The sequence below is a fragment of the Pseudopipra pipra genome, chromosome 1 (assembly GCF_036250125.1).
Source record: "Pseudopipra pipra isolate bDixPip1 chromosome 1, bDixPip1.hap1, whole genome shotgun sequence".
NCBI classification, from domain to species: Eukaryota; Metazoa; Chordata; class Aves; order Passeriformes; family Pipridae; genus Pseudopipra; species Pseudopipra pipra.
The window spans coordinates 134,358,822-134,377,465 of record NC_087549.1 but is presented as its reverse complement, the minus strand read 5'-3'; the positions used below and the strand labels follow the sequence as shown (position 1 = coordinate 134,377,465).

General features: G+C 36.4%; 1 protein-coding gene across 2 annotated transcripts in view; it reads left to right on the top strand.

The window, feature by feature from the left end:
* The window catches only part of ITGA8 (integrin subunit alpha 8), a 108,958-nt gene that overhangs the window by 39,357 nt on the left and 50,957 nt on the right, over positions 1 to 18,644 (top strand). For both annotated transcript variants that reach the window (XM_064678851.1, XM_064678857.1), the window contains exons 14-21: positions 1,692 to 1,737; positions 3,654 to 3,761; positions 9,343 to 9,398; positions 9,934 to 10,088; positions 11,218 to 11,355; positions 11,818 to 11,885; positions 12,844 to 12,991; positions 18,205 to 18,297. In XM_064678851.1, coding sequence (XP_064534921.1) covers positions 1,692 to 1,737; positions 3,654 to 3,761; positions 9,343 to 9,398; positions 9,934 to 10,088; positions 11,218 to 11,355; positions 11,818 to 11,885; positions 12,844 to 12,991; positions 18,205 to 18,297 — 812 coding nt within the window. The remainder of the gene's footprint in view (positions 1 to 1,691; positions 1,738 to 3,653; positions 3,762 to 9,342; positions 9,399 to 9,933; positions 10,089 to 11,217; positions 11,356 to 11,817; positions 11,886 to 12,843; positions 12,992 to 18,204; positions 18,298 to 18,644) is intronic.

The following is an 18,644-nucleotide window of genomic DNA, read 5'->3' as shown; positions in this document are numbered from 1 at the left end:
TGTTAATAACATAACATTTCTTTTTCATTTAAAAAAAAACAAACCAACAAACAGGGAAAAAAACCTAACACAAAACCCATAGAAAACCTCAAACACAAAAGAAATCAACAAACTATTAAATGTTTCTGGAGGGTTGCTGTGGGTGCTGCTATCAGTGAGCTTCCAGGAAAAGTTTTGCCTCGTGTGTGGTGTAGCCTTTATGATGATGGCTTTGTCTCAAATAGTTATTTATTTAAACATCTTTAGATTTGGTACTGTGTGCAAGTTGTCTAAAAAAGCTACTAATTAAAAGTACACATAAATGTCCCAAAAAGGAGTTAAAAACAACACTCATTTTCTTCTGCTATTTAAAGTGTCCCTGACCCTGAAGCATATTTCTCTAAGGCCAATGAAACTAGAAAAATGTAAATGTTGTACAAAAAGAGGATCAGACCCGTAAACTGTCCATGCCTTCTCCTATTAGTATGTTATTCAGTGGAATTCAGCGTAGGACCAGCTGATGCCCATGCGAAGTACTTGTTTAAACTTGTGAAATCCTGGCCATCTGAAAGACAAAGGAGCACTAGAAAACAGGCTGCCAGCCCTGGATCAAACCGATCCAGCTAATTAACATCAAAGCTTTGTATTTGCATCATGCTCGATTACTTCTGGGCTTCTTAAGCAAACCAGTGCTAAAACTATAAAAGCAGCAAGTAAGGCTTTGTTTACAACCCTGAGTACTGGTTTAATTAACTTATTTAAATCCATTTAGGTTGCCAGTCTGTACCACTGCAAGGTCTGTTGTAAGGCTCAGTGTACTGAATCGGACACGTGTCAATTAAATCGTATAGTAACAACAGTGGAGTGAAAGGAGTGCCCAGATGGACATCTGGGGGCCTTGAAAATGAAACAAAGCTCTTCCCAAAGTCAGAGGCAGCAGGAAACTTGATCTTTTTTCATCACTGCTTGGCTCCAGTTTTTCTCCAGCAGGCCTGAATGGATCCAGCAAACCAGTCTGGATCTTTCTGGGGAGCCCTGTGAGAGGGCTCGAGACAAAAAGAGGAAACATTTGGTCCTGTAGATTCCCAAACCCAAGCTGACGACCACTAACAAAGAAGTGCCCAAGTCCCAGTATAGCATTTGTGTTGTTGACTCCATCTGTTTGGAACGGTGAGTGTTGGGGAAAAAGATGGCTTTAGATGGACAACTGTTGTAAGCCTTAGTACATGCTGCTGCAATACTGGAAATATTAGGCGCTCTGAAAACAGCCATCCTCTGACCTTGCCTTGTCTTTATGTGCACAGAGATGTAATGCTTGAATTAATGACCAAATTACTTAAAACACAAAGCAGGACGGAAAAGATTGTGAGGAAGGAACATCATAAATTTTCAACATGACTTGTATGAAAGTGACAAGAATTGATTTGCATCTCTTTGAGATACAAGTTGGAGAGAAGTGAGATTGTGGATTGGGTGACCTTGTGTTAAATAGATTGATTGGCATTTACTGGGTACAACTGAGACATTTCTGAGGCAGTCTCTGACAATGTGAAGTGTTTTCTTTCAGGTACACTTTCGAAAAAAAATTGCTTAGAAAGGAATATTGTATTTGTTTTATGTTACTGCATTTTTAATGTAAATATCTAATTTAGGCAGAAAAAAATGTGTGAGAGATATCTATATATCTCTTCTGAAACCATTGTTTTTTCCAGATTTAATTGTGGGTGCATTTGGAGCTGGGAAAGCCGTTGTTTACAGGTATGTGGCAAATACAATGGATTTTATATTTTACAGCTTTGGTGAGAGATTTGAAAATAAACAAATTTCAGATTCCTGTGTTTCTCTGTTGCAATGCATAAAAACAGATCACTAGAGATGATAAATTAAACATCTTGTGAGAAACAAATGCTTTTTCCCATGCTCAGAACTTGTAATTTTTAATGAAAATTTCCATGCTTAGTCATAGCTTAAGAAGCTTCTGGAATGTTTGACTCCTCAGTTAATTTTAAATAAAAAAATTAAAAGGCATAGAATTGAAAATTAATTTCTTTTCACGGGGAATGGTGCTAGTAAGAAATTTCAAAGTGACTCTGGTTCTTCAGAGGTCATATATGTTAAGATGAACTATTTATTGAGAATAAAGACTACTCCTTTTAGCCTCAGTTTAAAAAAAATGCACGAGATCCCGTTTTACAAAACAAAAAGTTCTTGCTGACTATGGAATTCCACTAAATGCATTTTTTAATTAGAGTTATAACTTAAAACTAAACCAAGTACATAAACAAAAATCTGTTACTGCTCTCTTTGTCCAGCCAGGCTGACAGTTGTTCACATTTGAGTATTCACCATCCATTGCTACAACCAAGTAGTCATGTTTCTTGATTCCTGTCTGTCTTCCCAGCAGCACCTGATGGAGAGAAGGCATGTTCTACTTCTCAACTGAATGCTTGTGAAAGCATAAGAATTTTGTAAAACAGGAATGTTAGCTCATTTCAACTAACACTGTAGAATGCAGTGAATAGACCTGATTTTCCTACTTCCCTGTTAAAGAATCATGCAAATACTTTGCAATGCATCACTTTGCAGTGCCATGAATGACTGCACAGGATGTGAAATGTTGGAGAATTAGATCCACTGTGTATTTTCAATAACAATAAAATCTGTTCTATTTAGTTTAAGACAGTGAGTAGCAGATGGCCATTTCCTGGCCAGAACGTACCAAATATACAATCTGTCATTTTGGTGAAATAGAATGTTGTTAACCAAAATTTGCTAGAAAAAAGGTTTCCCTGTCGCACAAAAATGAAGAGAGTAATTTTATTTTTCAATGTCTTGCTGAAGTAATATAGATAAGTAATCATAAAAGCTCAAATGTGTACTAAAATATGAAGAAAGTAATTTTGTAATAAGCTGAGTTAGCCAGAATTATGTAAGTTACTGTAAAATAGTACTTCTGCCTTAAAAATAACAGAATCTGGACCCTTACTTGTTTTCATTTCTCTTCTAAATTACTCACGGTTTTAGATTATCTCATTACTAAATAACAGTTTCAGAGGGGTGGTTCCCATTACCACAACTATATATCCATGTACTCAGCAGAATTTACTGATAATTATTCCTGATTTACAAAGTCAATTTTCTCAAGAAATATCAGACAGAATTTACTTCATTGTTTACTCAGGATACCCTACATCAACTTCTACTTTAACCAAATTATTTTTATTTTTTTTAAGAATCTTAAACAGAGCTAGCGAGTCTGAATATGTCACTGTTAATGGAGACAGTACAAAACAAATGTCCAAAGGACTGCTGTAAATCCCAAAAAGGCAGGCTCTGTCCCTTTGTGAAAACTCAGTGTGATGAAATGTGTCTGATGTGCTTTAGTCCTGGGACTCATCTACTGGTTAACTATAGGATACTGTTTCAGTGATGTGTTAACCTGTGATTTTTTTCATGAAGAACTGTCAAAATCTCAGTAGGACGTATCACAGCTTCTGAGCCAAAAAAAAAAAAAAATTCTTTTGGGTAGGAGCAGCATTATAATAGTGTTTTCTCCTAAGTAACCCTGCATCTCTGGCTTCTTTGTGGCCATCTCAGTTAAGTGTTTTCTCTGCTTCAACTCGGGTACTCTTGTGCTCTTTCTATGTGCAGTGAACCTTATTTCTGTCCCCCAGAGCCAGACCTGTTGTTACAGTGAATGCTCATCTTATTCTGAACCCTATGATTGTGAATCCAGACAACAAAACTTGTCAGCTCCCTGACTCTCAGCTTTTAGTGGCCTGGTAAGTTCATGATTACTCAGAAACCATCCTTATCTTCTTTCTCAAATAACTTCTTATTAAAAACTTTTATTGCAGCTTTTTTTGAACATGTTCGAAGTTCAAAATGTTCAAACATGCTCCGAGCACAACAAAAAAACTCCTATGTAGAGGTCTTTTGTTATATATTCCAATACTTCACAGATTGTCAAACTGTGCCATAGCTATAAGCTGAGTCCTTTGATATACTGAGTCTCCTTCTGCTTAGGAGGATGCTCAGTTACAGTCAAGCTGCAAAATTATATGCAATGTTTGGATGAATGAAAGATAAACCAGCTAAAACAGATGAAACACATAAGCATTGATCTGTCAAAAAACATACCTTTGTTGACAAAATGTAACAGTGAAAATGATGCAGAACTTGTGGGCCCACCATTTTCTGTTGGAGAAAGACAGATCTTGGTCCTTTGTGGAAGAGAGAATATATCTGGCTGACAATTCTGAGAGAAGTTCACAGGATGTTGTTTCTGGTTGTCTTTGGTCAGAGGAAAGCTTTTTTTTTAGTGCACCACACAGGACAATGTTTCATCTATCTTTAAAAGAGAAACCCTTCACCACAGTAGCATCTAACTTTGAAAAGAAAAAGAACATTAAGAAACTTGAAGCTAATTAAAACAATTTAAAATCAGTTACAAATATAAAATGCTTGCAGGACAGTTGGAGGCTATCTAATAGCACATAATACCACATAAAGGCCCGTTTACTGCACTAGAAAAAGGTCGCTTAGAAAGGACCTCAGAACAGTTGATAAAAGAGGTTATTACAAATACAAAAAAAGGATACTACTTAAAAGTGGAAACCATAACAAATGAGGAAGCTAAAATCAAAACAGAGCATAAACATGTGCACGTTGAATATAAAATAGTAGTATGTCTTGCCAAAGAGACTGCGAGGAACAGATTTCTCAGACATAGAAACATTAGAAACAGAAAGTCTGCCAGGACGTGGGCTGGATGAAAACAATATTACAGTGTAAAGGAGGACTCCAGAAGATACATGACTGCAGAAATTTTTCACTGCTTTTACACTAGAGATGGTCAGAGGGATTCCTCACACTGGAGATGTTCTTTATAGGAGATGAGTTCTGAAAATTATCTCAAATGTAAAAGTCACCAAAAGAATCTTTAGAATACATTGATAAATATGAACCATAAAAAATAATCATGACCAGAAGCAGTTCATTTAAAAGCCATAAAGGAACTAAACTCTGGTACACTTAAACCCCTATATATGTGGGCTCTCAATGTATATGGGATGGGGCTGTCAAGAGATTTTTTGGTAGAACTACACAGTCCCAAAACTCCACAAAGCTTTGGCCTTTTTGGAATAGGATCAAGATTAAGGACAAGACATGGAATAGAAGAGATCAAGATCCACCCTAATTTTTTAAGTACATTTTGTGTTAATAGTTAATACAGAATTTAAAATATCAACTCTTGGCTGAAGCACGTTCATTGATCAAAATTATGTTTTTCTCACAACTTCAGGTTTTAAGACTTTTAAAAAATGCTTAATGTCATACTGAAAAAGATTTTGGAACCATAACATTTACCAAGAGAGTATTGAAAGAAAAAAGGTGGTTTTTTGCACAAGAGAAATAAATAAAAATATCTGTTAAAAAAATACTCCTGCTGTGAGGTATTTTTTAAAAAGGGGAGTAAAAAACAAATACTCCTGTAGCATATTTTTTTCATTACTTTTAATTTCTCCGCTACAGTAAGCCAGAAGATGTTTGGTTCATATCTACAAGAGCTTTAATAGGAGCATAATTTAATTTCTGTCCGCTTAATTCTAAAATACTGTTCCCTAAAGATTTAGTTTGTATTACAAAATGACTGAAGAGCAGCTGCTATTTTCCACACTGTAATTTTTCTCCTTAGTTGATATAAACTTGTATTGCACATATTAAAACAATAAGTAGGGAAACTCCAACAAGCAAAGAATTCCTCAGTCCCATGGGATGAATCTGTGTATCTCTTAGTCAGCTGCACAACTTGTATAAAAAGTCTACTGACTGACACAGCAAAGTTAGAATGAAAGGAAACCTCCTACCAGAAAAGTTCCAGGAAGTGTGTGTGTGAATAATGTGGATTATTGTACATCTCCAAGTATTAGGAAAATATTATTTTTGCCATGATTGAAAAGCTGAAGCACAGAGGAACCATGCACAAACAGTAATTTCTATACACAGCACTAAGGGAATTGTCCTGAACTTGTAGAAGCATATAATTCATTCTCTGCTGTGTGTAAAGTGGGGCTGTTTCTATGTTCCCAAAACTAGCAAATCTGGAACAAATTCTGCAACTTTGAAGCTATTAAAGAATATGGGAAAAAGACTTTTTTTTTCCTAAGTGTGAGAGATGGAAGTTAATATCTGTAAAAAGGGGCAAATAAATCAAACATTTTAAGTTTTCAAGAGCTGTTTCCACATCATGTGATTTATTATGTCCAAGACTGGGTTCTAGCTATTGAGATGTCTAGTTTACCCATGCATTGGTATTTTTATTACTATTTGAGGTCAGATAATCCCCTGGCTACCTTATTGCTACTTTGTGCTTAAATTGTATCTGAAAGTGTTATTTACTCACTTTGCACTAATTTAAGGTAAATATTGTTATTTCCAATTCCTAGAGGACCAAGAGGTCGCAGAAGTTACCTGACTTACCAAAAGTAGTACAGAATTGTCCAATCATTATAAACAGTAAAGTTGTAGAATATATTTTTTATTTGTAAGCACTTTTTGGGTTTGGATGTCTGATTTGAGATGTGCTTTGCAGGCTTCTTTAGGCAACCCAGCTATCCACCTTTTCTAAACCCATTAAACCAGAGGTAGACTGTTTAAAATTTCTGGTCTTCAAGTTCCTACTATCAAAAATACTCTGAAAAAATTTGTCATTATTTTATCTCCAAATGTACTACTATTAAAGTAGTAATAAAACATTTATAATCTTGGGTCAGTTAGATTCAGTAAACGAGACATTTCTACATACATTTTAAAAAAAAGCTGAATACAAAATGCCTACGGAAAATGTAAAATCCAAATATAATAATATTTCAGCCTATCCTAACTGCATAGATTTTTCTAATTTGGCTCCTTTCTATTGCTAGTATTTTCTTTTCCCATTGACCTAATTTGGAACAGGATGTGATTGGTACCCCATGGATATGGACCTAAGGACCATTGTTGAGATGGATTTGTGTGAGATTTTCCATAGACTGTTGGCCAGCCTGACTCCATGGGTCAGACAGCAAAGGCATGTGGCCCAGAGTCAGAAGGTGGAGAGTCAGCTCTCAGAGGGAAGGAGGCAGGTAGTGACAGTTGCTACCAACACAGCTGCATTGCTATGTGGGAGATCTCTGAGCCAGGTAGTAGTTTCAGTAGCCCTGGAGATATCTAAAAGGCAGTCTTTTGAGCTATCCAGCAGCCCTAGTGTTACCATGGCCTGTCCACGTGGTGTAGCTTAGCCATGGGATGCCTTCAGCATTAAAGCTCTATGTTGGTCACTGTCTTAGACTTTGACATAGCAAAATCTAGAAGCAAGGCAAGTATTAGAGCATCATAATAGAAATATATTGACTTGCTTTTACATATTATACCTCAAAGAGGAAAAAGTTTGTTTAAAGGTTGTTTATCAGTAGACAATAACAGTCTCTGCATTCTTCTGTAGAGATTTGTGACCTTGCAGGATGGGTATCAGCCTCAAACAGAATGGAAGTCCATAGCATTAAAGCTTAAATGGCCTTTCTGATAAAGCATTATCCATTCTTTCTCTCCATCTGCAAACCTGTGTGCTAAAGAAATTTTCAACAATGACAAATGGTCTGGTAATTCCTTGCTTTTGTAATTACAGTCAAATACTATTCAAACCATGTCCTTATAGTGATGATAGACTCAGCAGAGAATAAATGTGATGTGGGGATCTCTTTGGAGAGACAAGATTGATAGCACATAAAAAATTCATATGCCTTAGGATGATGGACTATTTCCCAGATGTTTCTTATCTGCTGAAATTTTCTTCCTTTGATTGTTAATTGCATTGTTTGGTTGATTGTTCCTATGAGAAAGCTCAAAAGCTCAGCTATTTTATTTCTTACTGTGTCTAGGAGTCAGATCTTGAATCTCCATAAATCCTTTAGACTGCTGTCCTCTTTTGTGGTCTTTGCCCCTGCTTTTCTTTTTCTTGAAGCTGAAGCATCCCTCAGCCTCTCCACAGCATCTTCCTGTCAAAGTGATGAGCATATCTAAATTCATCTGGGTTTGTGATTGAAATCTTTGATGTCTTTAGAACAGTTTCTGAACTAAATAATAAAATCACAAATGTGTGGCAGAATTCTGCTAAAGCCATAGCATTGCCTCTTGTGTGGCCAGAATCTGGGAGATTATTCACTTCACATATTTGCTCTTTGGCACTGCCATTCCCTTTTTGACATGCTCTGCCTGGAGCGGAAGGAGTAAATCTTGACTCTTACAGTAGTACTTAAAAACATAACTTCAGTTTTCAAGTATGTATGATGAACTATTCTGTTCATAGTAGTAAATAAAATGTACATTGAAATTGTTCTGTTGAACAAGTAAAGCATTCCAAGCTGGATGTTTTAACCCAACCTTTTTTCAGACATGGTAGTGTAAAAATTATTTGCCTTCTCCATCGCTGAGTATATTTTTCTTGAGTTTGCATTTGAGAAAATACACTTATGCTCTGACATACAAGACTGGCCTGTGAAGCCTGATTTCTAAGTTTTATTTGTGCAATTGCACAAGCTTTCCTCAATTTTATTGTTTCGTCCTTATGTATTAGGAAATAATTGGTTCTTCATGTGTTAATTCATCCTTCTGTAAAGAAGTAGGAATATGACTGAATTTGCAATTTCTGCATGGACTGGATTGTCATTTGAAAGCTACAGTTTAGCAGTTTAGTGGCATAGTGACATTTTTTTTCTCAAGAATAAATGCCTTTTTTCAACCCCATGATAAAGAAGTGTTTATTAAGATCATGAGAGTGACATGTATCCCAGATGTGGCACAGTTCCATTACGTTGGTCAGAGGAAGCAAACATCCAAATAGAATGTGATTACAGGTAACGATATTATACTAATGCCAGTGGAACACATTGTTATCCTGTGTATTTTTTGATTTGCTAGAAAACAGCTTGAGTATTGACTACATGCTCAAAGATTTTTGTGATTTGACCATGAAGAACCAGAAGGACTTCTGCAGACAGCCTCTTACAAAGGTGGTTTGCTGACGGTCAGCACTAACTTTCGCAATAGTATTAGAAGGGTAATCTCTGTAGGATGTCTCAAGAAATACTGTAACAGAGCCTCTTCTCCATACTTTTGCCAGGAAGATAGTCAGAGACTCTTCTGTGAATACTGAAGCCTAGGAGACTTGCTAACTTAATTAATGTAATAGGTAGCTAAATACAGATCTCAATTACAGCTTTTTAAGAAAATTAAAATAACTTAAAGATACAACTTGGGAACTGCTGATTCCCAGGGGAGTTTTCTTTCTGCTAATAATCACTTCTACTCTTTTATATGTAGCTTTACTGTAAGAGTCTGCGCAGACTTTGAAGGTCAAAGTATTTCAGATGAGATAGGTAAGAAATGCTTTCTATTCCTATAATTTACTGTGTCCTGCTACATTTCAGGTGTAGTTTTTTCTTACACTTTGAAAGATGATAAGAGTGAGATCCTCCCAAGGCAAGAAAATGCAGTTAAAAAAAATGTATATGTATATATATGGCACAAAGCTTCTATAACTGAGTTAAAGGATTTTTGATTCCGATTAAGCCATTTTCCAAATAAAATCAAGAATGTACCTTGTTGGAGAATGTTCTGTTTAGAAAAAAAACAACTTTAAAGCAACAGAAGTCCTGTACATGTATGATCTGTCAGCGAAATCAGAAAGCTTAAATTACACATCTTCCATACTTTGCATCAAAAACTAGTGGGCTGCTAAAGAGACAGGCACTTAAAGCATGGACTAGTTTTCCTTGGAAGACTTTGTTAGATTAATCAATTGTAATACTATGTTATAATACTATAATATTATAATACAATAATAACTAATTGATTAGTATTTTCTCTTTCTATATTAAATCAATAAATGTTTGATTTATTTGTATCCTTTAGTGCTGAAAGGTGAATTGCAATTAGATTCATTGAAACAGAAAGGAGCTGTTAAGAGGACCCTTTTCTTTGACTACCATCAGTCGCATCATTACTTTTCCATTGTGATAGAAAGACAGAATCAGCTCCATTGCCAGGACTTCCTTGTTTATCTCAGAGTAAGTAGTTTAAAAGATTTTGGACTGTCATCATCTTTTGAGTAATATGAGGGATCTAAAGATAGTAGTAAAAAAGTAACCACCAGAAAAGGAAGAACAATTTCCAAAATTACAGAAATGTGAGATAAGATAGGCCTTATCTGTATGTCTAGAATGTCCAGAACATATTGCTACCTTGAAAAAAATTCCCTATATAAATCTTTGGCTGATCTTTTGTCAATATAAGTATAAAATAAAGACTTCTTTTGAAGAATGTACAGTTTTTCTGTGTAAAAATACATTAATTTCATGGTCTTCTGGAAATTTTGATCAAATACTGCATCTCCTGATACAAAAATGCAAGATTACTTTCCATTTTCAGTATCCCTTTATTTTTTAGTACTCACAGTGGGATAATCAGCTAGTCATGTCAATGCCAATTCAGTTGCAACAGATATTTCAAAGGAGCCTCACTAGAAATATTGGCCTAAAATTCATATATTTTAAAAAATACTTTGAAGGTATTTAAAAATGCTTTTAGAAAAAATAAAACCATGGATCTGAAGTTGTAAAGAAGAAAGGGTCAATAGTTACTCAGTTGCAGCTGGAATTACCTCATGCAATTGAAGTAGATTCCAAGTTTGGTCCAAGAAATGCAGTGGGAGTTGAAGTGGAGAAGTTTCAAGCACCATGTAAGGAAGTACCTAGGCAAGAAAGTTTTACCATTGCTAACTCACATAAGTTCTTGGTTATAGTACAAACCACCAGTATTACCTCCACAAATCCACACATGTCCTACCTCCAGTTCAAAAGGAAGGTGGGCAGCAGCTGATAGGAGTTGGTTCTGTGTGTCTCTTTTAAACAGCTTCATTTTAGGCTAATGACTTTGAAAAATTTCTGAGTCTACTAAGCTAAGCCGGCTTCTTCCAGAAGGGGCTGTGGAGGCAATGTGTTCTGGGCATTCCAGTCACTGCTGAGTCACTTTACTTTACTGATAACACTACATGCAGCCAGAATTTGGCCAGCAGCTGTCAAAGAACCATGTCTTTACATTCAATAAAGACTGAAGTCTGAAACTGTTGACATACCATACTAATCTGAAATAATTGTATTAAACCACTGTTTTTTATTGTGTGATTGTCACTCACAGGATGAAACAGAATTTAGAGATAAATTATCTCCCATTAATATAAACTTCAATTATAGTTTGGATGAATCCAGTTTTGAAGATAGTTTGACTGTGAAGCCAATACTGAACTATTACCAGAAGAGCTCACTAACAGAGCAGGTACGAATTTTGCATGCCACATTTTCTGTATATAAACATGAAAGCATTTACAAATGCTATGTGTCATTTTCCTTAAAACAGAGAATTATGACCAGAAATTACACAACAAGGATTTAATTAATTCAAAATGTAAATTGAATATAAATATAGAACCGACAGGCCTTTAAAGTATTTCCAAGACTTTGTTGTGCTCTTAGTTTTGATTGCCTTCTAGAATATGTAAGCCAAGTTAGTGTGGGAAAGGGCCTGAAAGATGATACTGTTCTGCTAAGGATGTAGTTGACAGTCTAGTCTCCAACTACCATGTGGAAAGGAACTTACAGAAAGGAGACAGAGAATTAACTCATGAGGTCAGTGCTAGTGATATTTAAGACACTTAGATTAGTGATTTTTAAGGAAGTGATTTGGACTTTGAGGCATGTACTAACTGTATTACCATTTTTTCACTTTGCAATAATACAGGCTTACATTCTAGTTGACTGTGGAGAGGACAACTTGTGCATTCCTGACTTGCAGCTTTCTGCTATGCCGTAAGTTAAATAAAATAAATGACGTTGTGAATAAGGAAGTCCAAACACTGCTGACTTGTAACAGAATGAAGTATGTAGAACACAGTTCTGTTGTTTACTAGAGCTAATAATTTTCCAGATTTTAATTTGTGCATCCATTTCATCTAGAAAACCCAGAAATGGAGAAATATGCACTTACAAATCACGTTTATGATGTTTAATGGTTGTCACAGAAAACAGACTTTGCAGGTGTTCATTAGAGGTGGTTCTAGTTCTCTGAATGCCAAGAGATAATGCAAATTGGTGTTCGTAGGAGGTTTCAAATTTTTTTATTTCAGTGTGCCAGTGACTTTGAACTTGGGACACAGTCCTCCTGAACTCAGTATACAGCGAGAGTATAAAGTGAAGTAAATGAATTTCAGACTAAAAATATTTCAAAACTTGGAAACAATATCTCGTGTGGGGGAGGAAGTGGGCTAAGCAGGAAAAATGGGAACCTCTGACTCTGTGCTATCAAAATCAGTCCATCATTCCTGTGAAAGGAAAGGGCACAGCACTGTTGCAGATCTCAGGAGAATTTTTGTCATTGTTCATTTTACAATGGACATGAGAGAAAAACTACCACCTTTGTACCCTGCCAAAACAATGCTGATGGCACCCTTGTGGCAAGTAATTCCTCCACTAAATACTTCTTATTGGTTAGAAACTAGTCAGACTCTGAAATTTTATACCAGTAACTGAGAAGTTCTGTGGTAGTCTGCTTTGATTGTCCATGGTACTGTTTTCTCTTTACCTCTTTTCTACACAGGTGGTGGCATACTTTTCCATGGGGTCATTTCTTTTGGAAAATGTTTTATTATATTTCACAGAATATTTTCCAGAACAGATGTTGGGAGAGCAAAATGTCCTTCTGCTTTATTCATATGTAAATAAAAATTGTGCATGTTCTAACTCCTGACAAGTAGTATTTTCTATACAGAGATACAGATCAGTTAATAATTGGAGAAGAAAACTGTGTCATGCTCATAATAAATCCAAGGAATGATGGGGAAGGAGCCTATGAAGCTGAGTTACACATAAAGATTCCGCCTGAAGCAGATTACACTGGGGTTGAACGCAACAATAAGGTAAATGAAAATCAAAATATTATCAATAATAAAGCAGAAACTTGGACACTGCTGTCTCATCCTCCCAGCACAGCAGTGTTTTACCACTATTAAGGGTGTCCCAGTCTGATATCCTCGACAGTTGAACATTAACTGCAGTATAAACTTGACAAAGTTGTTTTCCTTTGTCATCAATTATTTTATATTATGGATGGGCCAAAAACTCAGTCATAATGTAAAATGTGCCAGTGTTCACAGAAGGACTAATGTTGACTGAAGTCCTGCTGAGCTGTACTGAACATGCAGTGTTTCCTTTTGGGGTCTGTTTGTTTTTTAAGAGCAAAGATGAAACACTATCCTGCAAACAAGCAGAGTGTTCATGTATTCTCTGTTGGACAGCAAGTCTGAATCACCTCATCTGCACATAAATCTCCCAAGCTGTTGCAACATGAGCCTGCTTTTTTCTGTTAGTGCCTGGAATGTTCAGAAGGGCCTCAAGGGTGAGAGTGGGAGAAAGCAAGTTAATTTCCTTTCTAAAGGTAAATGTTTTTAAGGCTGAAAGTAAGGTATTTCCTTATTCTCCTTCTGTCAGTGACTTTATTAATGGGCTTTTAACCTAATTTGAAAAAAAATTACAAGAGGTAATGATGTCATCGAAGATGACAATATGGAAATTCTCTGCAACTTCACATCTCAGAAGCATATGTTAAAGAAACCAGCCTTTTTCTATTGCCTATTCTTTTGTTCTGTTAGCAAAGCCTCTGGTTCTTTTGACTGTGATTTACAAAACAAAAGTTCTCTTTGATATACTACACATGGTTACATTTTTCATTTGTTGCTCTTTAGGAATATTCAGCTGCTCTTTTGGACATTACAAAGGATGTCAGGGGAGGCACTTAATCCAAAACTCACAGCACATATTGGCATATGTCTATCATTTGAGGGACTTGGGGGTGGTGGTGGACGAGAGGCTAGACATGAGCCGGCAACACGCACTTGCAGTCAGAGCCAACCGTGTCCTGGGCTACATCAAAAGCAATGTGGGTGGTGGATTGAGAGAGGTGACTCTGCCCCTCTACTCTGCTCTGGTGAGATCCCACCTGGAGAACTGCATCCAGCTCTGAGGTCCTCAGCACTGGAAGGACATTGACCTGTTGGAGCAAGTCCAGAGAAGAGTCACCATCTGATTAGAGGGATGGAACACCTCTCCTGTGAGGAAAGGCTGAGAGAACTGGAAAAGAGAAGGGTGACCTAATTGTAGCTTTCCAGTACCAAGGGGGAGTCTACTAGAAAGATAGAGAGTTTTTACAAGAACACGTAGTGACAGGACAAGGATGAATGATTTTAAACTGAGAGTAGGTTTAGATTAGATATTGGGAAAAAAATTCTTTACTGTGAGGGTGGTGAGACACTGGAACAGGTTGCCTGGAGAAGTTGTGGATGACCCATCCCTGGAAGAGTTTAAGGTCAGGTTGGATGGAGCAACCTGGTCTAGTGGAAGGTGTCCCTGTCCATGTCAGAGTAGTTGAAACTAGGTGATCTTTAAGGCCCCTTCCAAATGAAACCATTCTATGATTCGGACTGGAGAGAGATAATTAAGGACTTTATATTATTTTAGGAATATTTAAATTTTATAGCGTCAGCAGGATAGACTTATGGAGAAAGAAAGGAAAAAAGACATTAAATATTCTGGTGCTTTGGAAGACTAAAGAGAAACTAGAATGGGTTAGGAAAGAGTGCTAACATTCTTTTTCTTTTGAATAGAAAATTGTAAAAGCCCAGGCATTAGGCAAAGCATTGCCAGCCAGTGAGGGAAGTGATTGTTCCTCTCTGCTCTGCACTTAATTTAATACAGAGTAATTTCAGCAGACAGGTGGATTTGTGGTAGAGCCTGCTGCAGTCATGCTCTTAAAGCTCTTCCTCTAACATTTCATTGACTTTTGGTTCTACTGTGTTTACAGTCCTCTGTGTAGCTGTTTTTCTCCAAACTGCAGATTCCTGGTGTTAAGGCAGAGATAATATTCACCTCAGCCAGTAAAATAGACAGATTGAGACCAGAATATATGAAATGTAATCAGCTGAATAAATCACTTGATACATTTCTGGTGAACTGAAAAATCTTTAGAATCAAATAATTTCCTCTATGATACTCATAGAGGATATTTATCTACTTTATTGTGGGGCTACTCTGGATTTAGTCTACCTAATAGAGAAACAACCTGCTTCTTTTTTTTTTATTTTAACTACTTTTTGGGCTATTCTATATCATTTGAATTACACTCAGAAGCTGTTGAAGTCAACAACTTAACTGAAAATTCACTTGCCCTCTATCTCCTGCATTCAGCTTTGTGCAATACAGTGTTTGACCTGCCTCGGTTGTCATCATCTTGTTATCTCAGGACTGATTCTGTAGAATGTTGTACATGGACTGTGCAACTCTACCAAAATGAGTAACATTTTGCAGGGATATATGTGATCATATGAAAGTGGAGTGGGAAGTGAATGTACATATTCTTAAAGTTTGAGGTCAAGGATGTGATTTTGGACCTTCATTGTTTCCTGAAGATGCTGACACTTCCTTCAGGCAGAAGCTGATTATTGAAGTAGAATGACTTAAAATGAAATCAAATGTGTTGTTTTTTGTTTGTATTGTGGAAACACTTAGAAGGTCCAGAGACCAGGTAAATGAATAAATTACTACAGCTTTAGTAGTTACTGGAAACCAATCGGCTTGTAATAACTGTTCATATGGATAAGGTGTAGAGTTACTAGAATTAGCTGCAATGAAAAACATATAACTACATTATATTATGTTATATAACTAGAAGTAAATTAGGCAAATGCAAAGCCCTAATAGATATTTGTTCCACACCAAAAACATTATGTGTTTTGGCAGAACTGTCTCTGCTCAGGCTGGAAACTGTGGAATGGTGGGTTCACATCCAGATACATATTGCAATGGATAAGGTCTGAGCCACTTTCTTTCTGAACTAAAGCATGACACTCATAAAATAAAATAAAAAAAAACCAACCTGAAACCTTCTTGTATTATCTGAAAATTCTTAGAATAAGTACATAATGGCTGGCTGGATGAGATGTGATTTGAGCCTTATGAGGACAAACACTACTTCTTTATACATCAACTAGAAGAGAAGCTAAATTCTGGCACCTGGTACCTAATCCATCCACTTCTTCTCAGAAAATAAAATTGGAATGTGGTGATCAAGGAAGGAGAGGAGGTGTTTTACTCTTCAGCCTATTGTGCTTAACTATTCTGGCATCAATTAGTAACTCATCACTACGACCACCAAAAAGTTTTGAGTTTGTAGACTGCCTGGATTACTTAAAGCATCCAATCATTTTCTACTTAAAATGCACCCTGGGAGCACATGTGTTAATTGTTGGGGTTTTATTTCTGCTCAAGACTGCCAAAAAGACCATGTGTTGCTGTAAAAATATAAATTGCTACCAGTGGCAGGTAGAAGAGTTTTGTGGCAAACACTTCCATCTGGCTGAGTTACATATGAACCCACTGATACTGACAATAGTAGGTGTACAAGTCTCTGAGCTTGCTTGCTTCCTGCCTGGTTTTAATTTTCCTATTTTGTATTTAGCCACCTCAAAAAGGTGATCAGTACAAAAATGAAGGCAGTAAATCTCATTATTGAAAGAATTCTATCAAACTTGACCCTTTGTCACATCTTTATGCTGCACAAATTAGGTTTTGTGTTGCTGGTCGTATAAATTCTGTACCATTAATCATTTTCTGTCTTAAGAGAATGCCATGCAAACTGCAGAAAACCTATTCACAAAACTTCCCTATTTTCTCAGCCTTAGAAGGACAAAAAAATGTGTGATAAGGGCTAATTTACTCTGTGCAGGTCTATGATACAGCATTTTAAAAGAAACTGCCAAATGTCCTATATCGATGAATATTTATTTTATAACATTTAGACTTCAATTTCAACCCTTCTTGCCTAACAAAAGCAAAACTATAAACCCACACATCAAGCTAAAATGATTCGTTTTCCAGACAAGTTTGATCTCAACTGTGTTAACATCCTCTCTTCTCCCGTGTGTTGCTTCCCACCTCTAATTAACCAGCTGGAAAGAGTGTAAAAATCCTTCCTTCCCAACCCTAGAGAGGCTTGGGAAGGCTGTTAGTGAACTGGACACACTGTGTAACCAACTTTGTTTCCTCCTAGCAAACTGTAAAAGTGTCAGTGTACAATGAGGTGTGTGCTGAGGGCATGCTTCATATGGGCTCTGTTTAGGACATGCCCTATCCATTTAAATTCAGGAAATGATGAGGACAGCATGTCCATGCTGGCTTTTACAGATAAGACAAATTGATATTCAGTAGTCTGGAGATTTCCCAGGTCTTTTTATATAACTTACACATACTACTTCATCCATGAAAATCACAGATGAGAGGAAAGGTAGTGTAACTTGCTGTATCCTGCTTTTACAAAGCTTGTTTACTTCTGCACATATATTGAAATACCTTCTTTTATTGAATATGTCAAAGAGGAAAACAGAAAAAAAAACACCCACATTTTGTTGCTTTATCTTATTCTGTATCTCCTAATTTGCACTATTCTATAGCTGTTCCTCCTTTTATACAGTCTGTTTTGTTTACAGATGACACTACTAGTGATAAAGATTGCTATAAACAACAAAAACCTTAATTTCTGATAATGTGAAAACCTATATCCTTTGTTGCCAATTTATAAACACAGATAACAGTTTATGTTTTTACAGTAATATTTAACGTTCTAAGTATTTTAACATAGATTGGAAAATAAGGGTCTAGACTTGATCCATTATAAAGTTCTGCCAATGCCAGAAATTCACTATAGAGACTTCTGGTGGTGGACAACACAACCATTTCAATTAGCATGAGACCTTTTTCCTCACCCAGGTTTGCCTGCTCATTTTCCTCTGTTGAGTCATTATGGCTATAGGAATAATTCACAAAAACAGAGCAGTATGTTAAAACTAGACATAGAGTGATCTCATCCTGATTCTTAAGGTTCTGGGAAACTATCCTGTTTGGTTTTCCCTGGCATCAGTTTTCCCCTGTTTTCTGACAATAAGCAAGTAAATGTTTTGATAGTGCACTGAGCAGGTGTCCGAAATCAAAAGAAATGTCACAGTCAAAAAGGCATCACTTTCCCAACTGGATACATTTCACTGTGATCTCTGACCTCCATATTGGTGTCCTTTTGTTGCAGGCACTGCGTGTATTGAGCTGTGATTACAAGATGGAAAATGAAACTAGAATGGTGGTTTGTGATCTTGGGAACCCCATGGTGGCTGGCGCAAATGTAAGGGAAAACCAGATGCATTTACTGATTTTTATCTAATTGAATTTTAAAGGGGAACAAATGGAAATCTATTCAATTAGCAGAAGGAGTCCCAATAAGCAGCATATAAACCAAATTATTTAGTTGGACAGGAAATTGTTTTTGTAATAAGAGGCAGAACTGTGCTTCTAAAGAGCTAACAATTTGTTTTTCTAAAAGATTAATTATGCTAGAACCTGTGTTTTATTTCATTTATTGTAAAGAAAATGAGTGACTCAGTTTAAGTCACAGAAGTTACACTACTATAATGAGAAGAGAATCCCAGTCTGCAATGTGATCTGTTTATTTTTTCTTTTTTAGTACTGCCT